Here is a 14,056-nt window from a genome sequence, read left to right as displayed (position 1 = left end):
ACAGTCCAGTGTGCATCAGATAGGGGGGAACCCAATGAATTAATGAAAGAAAAGCCATCTCTGTTGAATTTCTGTGTACTGTGCAGGTGTTAGCTCAGAAGCTTGTCCTCAAAGACTCAGTCTGTTAGATTCTACATCTACATACCTGAAAGAGAAATACCAAGAGCTATTGTGATTTTATCTACAGTTGTCATCTTTTTCCTTTGTGGGTGCATGTTTGTTTCTCACAATTTTTTGTGACCTAATGTGTGTGCACAACAGGAAGAAATTCAATAGAGATGGCTTTTGCTGGTATGGAGATACAGTGATGTGATGTGTTCATATTTTACAAAACATTACATGACATGTCAGAGGAAGGGCTGTAGCTCAGTGGTAGAGCATCCATTTTGTATGCAGAAGGTACCAGGTTCAATCCCTGGCCTCTCCAGGTGGGGCTGGGAATGTCCCCTGTGTGAAACCCTGAACAGCCACTGTTAGGGCTCATCCAGACGACTGCAAAATGTGTGACACGCGAGCTCTGTGTGCTTATTATTTTTTGGTCGCATTTTCGCGGGTTAAATCCGCTCCTTCCAATACCGGCAAAAATGCGATTTGCTGTTTGAAATCGGGAATTTCATTGGGACATTTTTTTTCATTGGGAAACAGCAAACAAAAAGGCAAAAAGTGAGGACTATCAGCTGACAAACCAGATATGGAAACGGTGGATTATCCTGCTCCGTTTGGATAAGCTCTTAGTCAGAGTAAGATACAACAATAAGCAAGATGCACCAGTGGCCTGACTCTATATAAGGCAGCGCCCTATGTTTCTATTAAATATGCAGCTATAAAAGGCACAACAGCCCTGCCAGAAGAAAGGGGAAATTCCAATTTCAGCAGTCATATACTAAGTTTGCATATGACTTTGCCAGGCAGATTGCATGATCAGGCCAATTTACCCCTAGTTCTTGTGGGAGCTCTTCTGCAGCAAACAGAACAGGTTTCCTGTTCCTAACACTGCCTTTGTACATATGCTACTTATCACAAGAATTGCTCTTGTCTTTAGGGTAACCACATGCAAAACAGGTCAGGGCACTAACCGTAGAGGAAGAAATTATTAAAGGTTCAGGAGCCCTGTGTCCTCTTTCGCATCTGATCACCTTGTGTTCCCTCTATATCTCTCCCGCTTGAATGGTTTGCTCTTTCCTAGGCCACAGATATGGCTTCCTGGACAACAAGTTTCTACTTTGTTTAACCATTGTTTAGATAAGAGTTTGTATATCAGAACCAAGTACTTATTGTTCAGTTTAACGATGGGCAGGATGGTTTGTAAAGTAAAATAACTGATGATGGGTTGCCAGTGTTTTTTTGTTTAAATGGTCCTGCTCCTGTTCCTTTAGTCGTCTTTTCTCATTGCATCACAGATCTCCATTTCTCCCTTGGTACTGTGGTGCTGCTGTGTCCCACTTCTCCACCCTCTCCCCTAACCCACACCCCAGTTAGTGAAAGTTTTCTAAGTTGGTAGCTTCCTTTAGGTTGTTGGCATTTTCTTACCATCACTCTTCTGGCAGAGTCTGGGTGTCACCCTGCTGTAACATTATAAGTGGCCTATACCCATCCAGACAGTGCCTAGAAATAGCCCCAGGTCTAGTCATATAGCCCAATTGCTATGCATGGGGAAAGAAGCAGTCCAGCCTGCACTCTGCCCAGAACACCAGATGGGAATGTTTATCCCTAGGCTTGGATCCCAACATTCTTTCCTAGTGTGTTTTTTCTAAAACTATCCTGTGTTAAGATGATGCAGCTCAAATAAACAAGGGCCCCCTTATTTTGATTTTTTCTGCTATAGCCAGTGGAGAAATGGAGAAAGCTACTCTTCCTCCCCCAATCTAATATTCCATACACTGGAGTGGATCATCCCCCTACTGCAATCTTTCTAGATCTCCTATGTCAGATTTTTTAAGAGAAAACACCAGCTCTATGTTATCTGCCTGTTCAGCTACTCTTTTGCCATGTGTACAAATCTCCCTGGTTCTTTGTGTTAAAGTTCAACATTGCAAAAGCTGAACCTTGCAAATTGATCTGCCTGTAGGGCAGTTTGATCCTCTATTTGTCAGTCCCTCCTACCCCATCCCCATCTGCTGTGCGACCCTCTCCTGTCATCTGTCACGCTTGCTCCATGTATAAAAAGGTAAAGGTGTCCCCGCACTTATAGTGCGAGTCGTTTCCGACTCTTAGGGTGACGTCTTGCAACGTTTACTAGGCAGACCGTATATATGGGGTGGGATTGCCAGTTCCTTCCCCGGCCTTTCTTTACCCCCCAGCATATGCCGGGTACTCATTTTACCGACCACGGATGGATGGAAGGCTGAGTGGACCTTGACCCCTTTTACCGGAGATTCGACTTCCTCCTTCCGTTGGACTCAAACTCCAGCCGTGAGCAGAGCTTCAGCTGCGTTACTGTATAGGGTAACCCTTTCAAAAGCAGGCATAGGCAAAAAAGACTTACTGTTATTCCTCCTGTGGGATCCGGCTTTTTCATGAGCTGCAAACTTCCAACTTCTCACCCCTCCTCTGTGCCTGCTCCCGAGAATGCTCAAAAGAGAACAAAAGCCTTAAGGAGACAAGACAGTCAGGCAAGATTTCAGAGCAGGATCCCATCCCATGCCCTGAGCGTGGTTGATCTTCTTTCCTGTTTCTTTCTTCCCCTCCTCCCCCGCATCCAGTAGTCCGAGTAGAAGTGCTGAAAAAGAGGCTGTCCAGAAATGACATCATTTCTTATACTTCTTATAGTTTTATATGCACAGAGAATTCTGCAGTGTGCAAAGCATAGAGGAAGTTAAGACTTGAATAGCCAGTTCTGTAAGCATGTTTACTTAGGTGTTTATTCCACCGAATTCTCTGGGACTGAATTTCTTGGTAAAGATAGTTAAAGAACCCAACTTTAAAGGAACATTGCCCAGTGGTGAGAAGGCTGAATAAACTATAGTCAGACAAGAAAAAGCCTGACCCTAGTTTAAAAAATGAAAGACTTGTTGAAGTAAATGGGGGGTTCAGACCCCTACATTCACTCACACACCCTGCTAGGCTAGCCCACCTTCTGAGTGTTAGTCCTTCTGATATTTCATTTTTAAATCTGTCAGGTTTTCTTTCTTTCTTTCTTTTTAAAAAAGCTTCTCTTCTTTCCTTAAGCCTGCAAATAATAGCCTTTGAAGTGAGCAATCCTTTCTCACTCTTGGGATACTTCCACATTGGTCATTTATTGTGGAATCACCATGGTTCATTCACTTGCATTTATCAGAGGGCAGTGGTGATCTAGATGCCACCATCATCATAATCCTTTTGTAATCCTCCCATGTTTTTAAAGTGTTTCTTCTGTTTCCCCCCCCACACACACACACACACTCTGGAAAACCTGTCTTTAAAAAAAAGTAGTGCCAAGTCCACGCTTCTTTTAAGGGATGTGTAGTTTCTAACTCGTTCTAACACTACACTTCCTAATTTGCAGGGGATCTATGCCTCCGTCATTTTGCCAGTCATGCTTTTCATTTCCTTTTAATAAGTAGCTGATCACTGCAATGGCCATGGGAACACAGGAAGCTACCTTTTACTGAGTCAGAGCATTGGTCCATTTCGTTTATCATTGCCTACACTTACTGGTGCTCTCCAGAGAGGACTCTTTCCCAGTCCAACCTGTATAGGACAGGAACCGAACCAGGACCTTCTCCATGCAAAGCATAAAGTCTGCCATTGAGCTGTGACTGTTTCCTGAAACACTGGATCTGCTTGACTTTTGGGAGGAAGCAGAAGTTTCTTTTGCTCCCCTCTTGTCCCTGTTCATCTCTGCAAGTACATCTCTCTCGTAGTGTACACTTTGTTCCAGTTCTATTAATTCTTCATAATCCTTCAAAGAACAGAAGCATTCTCAGCAGTCTGATACTGGTATATCATTTCATATATCTGAGAGCAGAGGTGGTTTTCCGTGAGGTGGGAAATGTCCTCTGCACATGCTCAGAAGATGGTGGTAGGAGCAGCTCTTCTATTTCTCCTTCCCCTCCTCGTCGCTTGAGGTGACGTGGCCGCCTGCCCTTTGCGCCCTTGTTGTGCCTGGCTCCGCTGCTCCGTTACACGGCATTGGCACAGGTAGTCTGGACTGCTCGGCTCAATGTCTCATGGAAGATGCCTGGCAGCAACCAGAGCGGCTGGAGCGCCAGTGAGAATGGCATCTACGGGCAGGACTTGCCCCTGCAGCAGTTGGCCAGTGTGCTGGTGCTGCCAGAGGGGCTCCACACCATCAATGCCTGCAACCCCCTCAGCAACTTCAGCATCTGGGCTGCCGCCACCGCCGCTGCCTCCGCCACCACCACAAATATGCCATGGCTCACCCTCATCCAGCGGGGTGGCGGGTGCACCTTCTCTGAGAAGATCTACATGGCTGCCAAGTGGGGGGCTGCCGCCGCCACCACCATTTACAACTACAGCAGCGGGATGGGGAACAACATCCAGGCCATAACCCACCCTGCTTCTGCGGGACCGGCTGGTGCTGGGGAAAGCTTACTTGTATTTTGCCATCAGAGAAGCTGATCAGAAGTTCAACTGAATGTGTCGGACTTGCAAGCATAGAAGGAAAGAGAGAGAACCAACTTACAGCTTTGTTGGGGGCAACCTGAGATGTTTCTGCTGCTCCAGATGCCTGCACCACCCTGTATTTTCACTGGAAGTTATAATCGCTGTTTTTAAAATAATGTTATTTATTTAATTTTTGTAAATTGTATTGTTTTATTGATGTATTTCTATATTTGTGTTTTTCTTGTAATCTGCCTTGAGGGCCTTTTGGCCATAAGGTGGGGTATAAATAAGCTAACATCATCATCATCATCTTTACTGCCCCTTTGCAGGGACAGAATTACCAGGGACAATAATTAGCCCTAAAAGGTTTGGGACTCACAAGTTTAACATCACCCCTCTGGTTAAACTACAGCCTCCAGCTATTGCCTAAGCATTCTGCAGTGTAAGGAAGAAGTGTGTATTTTATATATGTAATACTTCTGTGTATAAAATAAATTCTGGAGAGAAATTCTAATAGGTTGCCAACTGAACTGGCCCCTCTAACTTGTCTTTTGAGCAGCAGTTTGCATTTGAAGCAGCAATTAGCAGGTGGTCATATTTAGCTCTATGCCATGAAAAGCTCCACCTGCTGATTTCCACATATTTTTCTGGTTAGTTGGCAACCCTAAGCAGATTCTATGAACAGTAGATAACAAACAGTTTCTGTATCCTGTTCAGTGCTTATTGGAGAAGGGACTGGCTTCATGCCCAAGGCACTTGACTAATAACAAAAGTGTAGGCAGATTCTTTTATACCTGGGCAAGTTCCTGCCATGTCCTAAAATGCCTCACCTTTGGCTTTGGAAAACTGTTTTTTTATTTTTGAGATGGTCTTGAATCATCTCTATCAGTGAAGCTATGCAGTAGATTGAGGATTCTTGCATCTCCCCTTGGTCTGTGTCTACCCAGATAACTTGTATAACAAATTAATAAGTATGTTATATGTTTATCATAAATAGAAAGCAATAAGAGTTTATGTTGTTGGTCTTTCCATGGACTACGACCTGGGAGACCAGGGTTTGAATCCCCACACAGCCATGAAGCTCACTGGGTGACCTTGGGCCAGTCACCCTCTCAGCCTCAGAGGAAGTCAATGGTAAACCATCTCTGAATACCGCTTACCATGAAAACCCTATTCATAGGGTCACCATAAGTCAGAATTGACTTGAAGGCAGTCCCTTTCTATTTCCAGACTTGAGAAGGCTCTCAAGTGGGATCTTTGCCCACTTGGTTCACCTAGTCAGATCTAACTGCTGGCAATAACAGTGGAAGCTACCACAACTGTTGTATAAGTTATCTGGGGAGACATGGACCTAGGGGAGACATAAGAATCCTCAATCTAGTGTATAGCTTCATGGATAGAGATGGTTTGAGGCCATCGCACTTTGCCTGGAAAATTGATTCAGGGAATATATCATGGGACAAGAGATTATTGAGACTGTACGTTGGGGCTACAGATTAAACTTTATAGTTTACAGGTTCAGGAATATCTGTCAACATTAAGGCTCTTGTACAAAAGAGGATATTTGAGCAGATGCTTTTTCAAGTCTCTGCACCTCACGTTGGAATTCCCTCTTCTCAATTATTAGCCAAACAAGAGCTCTATCATTGAAAACGAAAAACCCATTCCTGATTCTGACCCCTTCAACCCTAATGGCATTAAAATCAAGAGAGAGGGAATGTCTAGCTAATCTGGGGTCTTTCTTGCATCCAAGCAAAGCATAATCACTCCCTGCAGCATCCTTAGTCTTGTAAGTCCTGTCTCTGTTGGTCTTTGTTAGGCAAGAGACAGACTGTGGGGGTAGAAACTCACTCACTGTTCTGCCTGTACCAGTGTGTCTCCACCTCTGTCTTCCGAAAATGGGGAACATGATGCTAGTCAAACCCCACCCCTTTTTACTGTCAAACCTGTGGGAGCAGCTTGAGTGCATTTTTTAAAAAAAAAAACAGCTTCAAGGGGATTTTGCAACTGATTGGCAGATCAACCCTTTCCCCCTCCAAGTGTGCCTAATGGAATTGCTTTGATCTGGTATAGTCAGTGTGTTCACAGCCTGGTTTGTAAGTGATCTGAAACTGGGTTGTGAGAGGGTTTATTTCCCACAATGTACACATGTAGTTTTGTCCCATTGTTGCCTCTGGCAAAACCGTTTTTGCAGCATTGTTTACTTGAACTCTGATTTAAGTGTTGAGGTGAAATCTGGATGAAGGTACACTCCATTTCATTATCTATCTATCTATCTATCTATCTATCTATCTATCTATCTATCTATCTATCTATCTATCTATCTATCTATCTATCTATCTATCTGTCTGTCTGTCTGTCTGTCTGTCTGTCTGTCTGTCTGTCTGTCTGTCTGTCTGTCTGTCTGTCTGTCTGTCTGTCTGTCGTCTGTCTGTCTGTCTGTCTGTCTGTCTGTCTGTCTGTCTGTCTATCTATCTATCTATCTATCTATCTATCTATCTATCTATCTATCTATCTATCTATCTGTCTATCTATCTATCTATCTATCATTTATAGCACTAGTCTTCCACTAGTGGGTTGGGAGGACCACTGCTAGGTTGCAGCCTGATCTACAGTGGGTGCAACACCAGCAGCAGCAGCAGCAGCACCCCATGGTAAAACATTAAGAAGTGGCTCCTCAAATGCATATTTATTTATTTATTTATATCCTGCCTTGCTGAAGCAGAGCCAGCATGGCTTCTGCAAGGGAAAGTCCTGTCTCAGTAACCTATTAGAATTCTTTGAGAGTGTCAACAAGCATATAGATAGAGGTGATCCAGTGGACATAGTGTACTTAGACTTTCAAAAAGCGTTTGACAAGGTACCTCACCAAAGGCTTCTGAGAAAGCTTAGCAGTCATGGAATAAGAGGAGAGGTCCTCTTGTGGATAAGGAATTGGTTAAGAAGCAGAAAGCAGAGAGTAGGAATAAACGGACAGTTCTCCCAATGGAGGGCTGTAGAAAGTGGAGTCCCTCAAGGATCGGTATTGGGACCTGTACTTTTCAACTTGTTCATTAATGACCTAGAATTAGGAGTGAGCAGTGAAGTGGCCAAGTTTGCTGATGACACTAAATTGTTCAGGGTTGTTAAAACAAAAAGGGATTGCGAAGAGCTCCAAAAAGACCTCTCCAAACTGAGTGAATGGGCGGAAAAATGGCAAATGCAATTCAATATAAACAAGTGTAAAATTATGCATATGGGAGCAAAAACTCTTAATTTCACATATACGCTCATGGGGTCTGAACTGGCGGTGACCAACCAGGAGAGAGACCTCGGGGTTGTAGTGGACAGCACGATGAAAATGTCGACCCAGTGTGCAGCAGCTGTGAAAAAGGCAAATTCCATGCTAGCGATAATTAGGAAAGGTATTGAAAATAAAACAGCCGATATCATAATGCCGTTGTATAAATCTATGGTGCGGCCGCATTTGGAATACTGTGTACAGTTCTGGTCACCTCAGCTCAAAAAGGATATTATAGAGTTGGAAAAGGTTCAGAAGAGGGCAACCAGAATGATCAAGGGGATGGAGCGACTCCCTTACGAGGAAAGGTTGCAGCATTTGGGGCTTTTTAGTTTAGAGAAAAGGCGGGTCAGAGGAGACATGATAGAAGTGTATAAAATTATGCATGGCATTGAGAAAGTGGATAGAGAAAAGTTCTTCTCCCTCTCTCATAATACTAGAATTCGTGGACATTCAAAGAAGCTGAATGTTGGAAGATTCAGGACAGACAAAAGGAAGTACTTCTTTACTCAGCACATAGTTAAACTATGGAATTTGCTCCCACAAGATGCAGTAATGGCCACCAGCTAAAAGAAGATTAGACCAATTCATGGAGGACAGGGCTATCAATGGCTACTAGCCGTGATGGCTGTGCTCTGCCACCCTAGTCAGAGGCAGCATGCTTCTGAAAACCAGTTGCCAGAAGCCTCAGGAGGGGAGAGTGTTCTTGCACTCGGGTCCTACTTGCGGGCTTCCCCCAGGCACCTGGTTGGCCACTGTGAGAACAGGATGCTGGACTAGATGGGCCACTGGCCTGATCCAGCAGGCTCTTCTTATGTTCTTATGTTCTTATGCCTTTCCTCCCAGCAGGAGCCCAGGGCACCATTTTTGGGTTAAAAGTGGGTCCTGGGTCTGAATAATTTGAAGAGCACTGTTTTACAGAGTACAAGAGAACAGGTCTGTGCTTCTGAGGACTTTACAATCTAAAATCTGACCCAGGGAAAAGGAGGAGAATGGAGAAGTAAAGAGTAGAAGGGTGTTTGTTTATTTAAGTTAAACATTCTTAGACTGCTGTTAAACCACCTTCAGCTCTGGAAAAAAAATGCCTGGCTAGAGTAGGGTTCACACATATTTGTGCCTTGAATTGTTGCTCATGACAGGCAGAAATTCAATAGGTACAGTGTTTCCTTCTACAGAGACACGGTGATAGAAAAGCTGTGCATGTTGGATTTCTGTCTCATGTAACTGTTAAAAGCACAAAAATCAAGACAGAAAAGGGAGGCAACCCTACTCTTCTATATCAACCATGAATTTGATCCAGTAGTTGCGCAATTCCTGTTTCATACAGGATTGAATCCCAAAATGCTTCTCCCAAAAGACACTGCCAAGTTAATGGCAAACATTTTCTTCTATTCTTCCATATCCAATGCAAAGAGTATTTTCAACAGAACTTCCAGGTAGCTAGAAGGGGACAACTCTGTCACAATTGTCAATAAATTCACTTCTTGTTGAATCTTTCAGTTTCCTAATTAGGTTTGCTTTTTTAGCTATCTTGAGCAATCAACGGGGTCTGCAGAATATTTCCTGAGTGTAAATTACAATGACACCATCTTTGGGAGGCACAACAAAGTAGATTTGCTTGTTTATTGATTTAGAGCTCATAAAAAAATAAAGAGTAAAGTAAGCATAGTGCTGACATATCACTCAAACTAAGAAATCTTAGCAGTAAAGTGAGCCAAACAATTATGAGTCAGAACTGCAAAATCATAAGATAAGCCTAAAATTCATGAGACTTCTAAAACATATATTTCTACCTATAACCTTGTTTGGCTGTTTAAAGTTTTGTTTCTGAGGACCTAATTTGGACTGTTTTGTCCTTAAAATACCTGACTGAGACAAGGTTGAGCTACAATTTCCATTTTATTGATGGTGAACTCAACAGGCAGAATTAGTGTATTGGTTGTAGACCAAGGACTAGTACCCAGTGGCTCTCCAGATCCTGTGGACTATAGTTCCCATTATCCCTGACTTTTTACCATGCTGGCTAGGGCTGATGGGTGTTGGAGTCCAATGGTTCCTCATCCCTGCTACACTCTAATTTTATCCATACATTTTTATGAATAAGAAACTCATGCAATCTGAAAAGGAAGTATAATGTTGCTGCTACTGGGTAACCATTCTTCGTGAAGATGCTGGTTGGCAATGATCAGAGATGATCAGGTTGTATTCCCTGATGGCAGCATAATAGCAGGAAATCTCTTCTGGTTTTAGAAGGTGACACCCTACAGCAGGAAGGCAGGCAGAGAAACAATGTTGTAATTATGAACTGGGATACAGAAGCCCCTTTCATGGGTTATGTGAACACAGGGGAGTAAGAAACCAGGGCCAGTCCCAAAGGGCAGCCAGATCAGGTCCTGGCCGAGGGCCCCTGGAGCCACAGAGACCCCTGAGGGGCCTCTCAATAGGATGGGGGAGGAGTAGCGCTCCTTTTCCGCAATCTGCAGCAGAGTAGCTGCCACGGATCGCAGAGAGGGAGCTTCTTCCATCCACCCTTCTCTCCTATCTTTTGAGGCTGTGCGGGCTGCACGCGCAGGACTGCCATTAACCAAGATGGCGGCCGAGGTTTCCCTAAGGGGCTGAAGCCTCCGGCGCCATCTTGATTGATGGCAGTGATGCACATGGGTAGCATCCTGCACAGCTGCAAAAGATTTAAGGAAAATCCATGCACATTTTTGTCCAGATTTTGTTTAATATACACATTTATATATGTAATTTTGCCTATGTATTTCTGCAAGCCATTCTTGCTAATATAAATATGTTTGTAAACCATCCTGGGAAAATAACTGAATAGCAGTATAAAAATAATTGTATATATAGTATCTCCATTCATAACCTGAAGCTAAACATGTAGAATTTCTCCATTGAAAATTATTATGCTGAAGGAGATATGAATGATATTGTATATATTGATTAAGAGCTGATGCAAGCATTCAGAAGAAATGTGTATTACAGACCTCCATTGACTATATTGCTTCAGAATGTAGGTGAGGAAATTTGCATGTTAACAAACTTCCCAGAGTACCAAGCAGCTGAAATGTGTTCTAACACACTAGCTCTCTGCAGAGAGAGTTTTTGACATGAAGTATCTAAACATTAAAAAAAAAACCTTAGTCATCCTTTAATAATTGCTGTCTATAGGATTTTTCTGAACATTTGAATTGGCTCTATGGTTGTGAAATCACATGTTCCACTATAATTTGCTGAACAGGCAGATTCTGCCTAGAGTCAAGTGATGTGAATAACTCACAGTATTTGTTATGTGCTTTGTGGTCAGGATTACTGAAGACCCATGAAAGCCATCCATCTGACTTCTCCTTTAAGTTTCTGGGAGGCTGAGTATACTCTAATGACAGAACCAGATTTGATCTGCAATAGACTGACTTCTGTTTCCCTGTAATGTGCTGGTTCACTTTTCCCACTTTCTATAAGACTTTTTATACAGTCAGTGTTTCTTCTACTGGAGATACAAACTGGAGGTTTGTAACCACTGGTCAGAGATCACACCTTGGAAAGTAAGTGTGACTTGTGCCCAATCTAACCCTTTTGCACAAAAGGCAGCTGTAATGGCTCTTCTTCCTCTCACATGTTTTAAGGAAGAATCTGTTTTCTATAGCAGAATGCCACTCCCACTCCCAGCGGGAGCAAGGAGCATAGCTGAAACCAAGACATTTTTCTCTCACAAATGTTGGCACTGCATTTAGTGGAGAGATGTACTCCAAAATCCTCTGTAACGTAGCAAAGGGCCCTAGCAGCACCTCTCTTCTGCATTTAACTGCTCATGTGAGTGTTTGCGCATATGAGCAAACACAGTGTTCCTACTTTTAGAGCAGAATTCAGAGAAGGTTGCAGTTCAGTTTACTTAAAGATGATTTTTCAAGTACAGAATACCCCCACAAAAACAGCAGCCTTCCATGAGTTCTCCTCTCCCCCTCCAAAATTACACTGTTTAAATGAGTAGACCACATGTGAACAATTATTTGTACAAGCCTCTTGGTGAAGGTTTCTTGGGCTCCTGCTGGGAGGAAGGGCGGGATATAAATCAAATAATAAATAAATCAAATAATAAAGATAGCAGATCATCTGGCTTTACATCAGACAGGGTTGACAAATACAAACAGGTACAGTGTGCGGCAGCTAAGGAGAATAAGGAGAAGTATTAGGTACAAACTCAGGGCATTCAGTGAAAAAAAAAGGTGCTATAGATATTGAGTATTGCAGTTAAAACCTAGGCGTGTTGTCCATGAAAGTATTTAGATCTGGGCCCTATGCTGATCTGTTTCTGGAAGAGGAATCACCTGGAAAGACTGAATGTAGACTCGTAATGATATACAAAAGCCAAAATCTCTTGGAATAAGGATTCAAGTTATGAGCCTGCCAAGTCACAAATGGGAGGTTTTTCTAAGCCTCATAGTCATGGGGATGGGCGGGTAGGGTGGATTTATATCCCAATTGTGCCTGTTCAGGGAAAGGATAAACCTCCCTTTTCTTCTGGTCCCAATAACAAAGGAGAGGGCATGCCTATAATTAATTAAAGCTGTGAATTTCCCAAGATATGCTTTTGTGTGACCTATAAGTATTTAGTCACATACATTTTCTTACCCGTTGTACAGACTGTCACCAAATCGTGCGGTCAAACAAAATAATAACCTTTGATTATAGTACCAGACTGAACTCTCGAGTGGGCAGACTCCAGGCTAGCAAAGGCATGTCTGTATGTCTGCCTGTCTACCTATACCCACTAAGGGGTGCCCCCTGCTCACTCCACTCACCAACCCTCATCTCCCTGCCTCAGTTTCCCTCCCCCAGAGATTCCCTCTCTATGATGAGAACATCTTCCTCTCTTCCTGTCTCAGTTTTCCTTCAGGCTCACAACTTCTCCCTGCCTCAGTCTCCCATCCGCAGAGTTTCCTTCTCCAGGACCACAATAATTCTCCTTTGCCCGCCTCATTTTCCCCTCAGCACTATAAAACATATCTCGTTTCCCTCTTTATAACCACAACATCTCCCCTCTCCGTGCCTCAATTTCCTTCCAAGACCACAATGTGTTCTTTCTTCCTCAGCTTCTAAACCTACAAAAGGGTCAGTATATCTCCTTCCACCCCTTCAGACCACCCTTTCTAACAGCGTTCCATCTAAAGAATGGTCTCCCCCCATCCCCAAGACTACACTCTCTTCCAGTCACAGATTCCCACTCAAAAGACAACTGTATCTTTCCTGCCCCCCTTCTTGTTCTCTCTCTCTCCTGCCCGAAAAAGCCTCTGTCACTACCAGGCAGAAAGAGAGGGAGGGAGGAGAGCGGCCCCCTGTAGGTCATGGTTGCACGTCCCCCTTCCATCCTCCTCCTCCTCCTGAGGCAGCCTGTTTGGGCTCTGAAGTTGATTCCTGCTAGGGCTGGTTTCCAAGTCTCGACTCAGTCTGTGTGCCTCTTGCACCCCCAGCGGCTCAGACTTTCATCACAGTGTGACAACAGACTAATACAAATATAATATCTGGATCTATTACAGTCTGGCTTTAGGCCTGGCCATAGCACTAAAACTGCCTTGATCACCCTGGTTTATTTTTATTTTATTTATTTATTATTTGATTTATATCCCGCCCTTCCTTCCAACAGGAGGAGCCCAGAGCGGCAAACAAAAGCATTAAAAACGCTTTGACACTTTATAAAAACAGACTTCAAAATACATTAAAACAAAACAACTTTAAAAACATTTTTTGAAAAAGCTTTGAAGACATCTTTTAAAAAAGGTTAAAAACTATTGTTTTTTTTTTTTAAAAAAGGCTTTAAAACATATTAAAAAGCAATTCCAACACAGAAGCAGGCTGGGATAAGGTCTCAAAAGGCTTGCTGAAAGAGGAAGGTCTTCAATAGGCGCCGAAAAGATAACAGAGATGGCGCTGTGATGTTCCTGTATTAATGTAAATATGGTAAGTGCTGTTTATATAGAAGACATATGGTAAGTGGAGTGAAAGAGGAGGGGGGAGTACATGAGTAGTAGAATGCTGGATGATTGGATGAGCGTTTGAATGGCTGGGAGTATAAATGGAAGAATGACAGTTGAATCAGGGTGGGTGTTAGTTGGTGGATGTGAGAGGAAGGTGTCTGGTGGTGGATGTCAGGAGAGTGTGGAGAAAGAGGGAGTGGGAGTTCGGATTAATAATAAGTACCACAGGAATAGATGAAACCATACGCTT

The 14,056-nt window shown here is 43.2% G+C and overlaps 1 protein-coding gene across 1 annotated transcript in view; it reads right to left on the bottom strand.

Annotated features, from left to right (window-relative positions):
• Positions 1-2,726, bottom strand: part of RAB7B (RAB7B, member RAS oncogene family) — a 44,605-nt gene extending 41,879 nt beyond the window's left edge. The window contains exon 1 of the mRNA XM_061632126.1: positions 2,486-2,726. Within this exon, the coding sequence (XP_061488110.1) occupies positions 2,486-2,518 (33 nt within the window). The 5' untranslated portion in view covers positions 2,519-2,726. The remainder of the gene's footprint in view (positions 1-2,485) is intronic.
• Positions 2,727-14,056: the final 11,330 nt, after the last annotated feature.

The sequence above is a fragment of the Rhineura floridana genome, chromosome 6 (assembly GCF_030035675.1).
Source record: "Rhineura floridana isolate rRhiFlo1 chromosome 6, rRhiFlo1.hap2, whole genome shotgun sequence".
Lineage (NCBI taxonomy): Eukaryota > Metazoa > Chordata > Lepidosauria > Squamata > Rhineuridae > Rhineura > Rhineura floridana.
The sequence above is the reverse complement of the archived record's forward strand: the minus strand, read 5'-3'. Positions and strand labels throughout refer to the sequence as shown.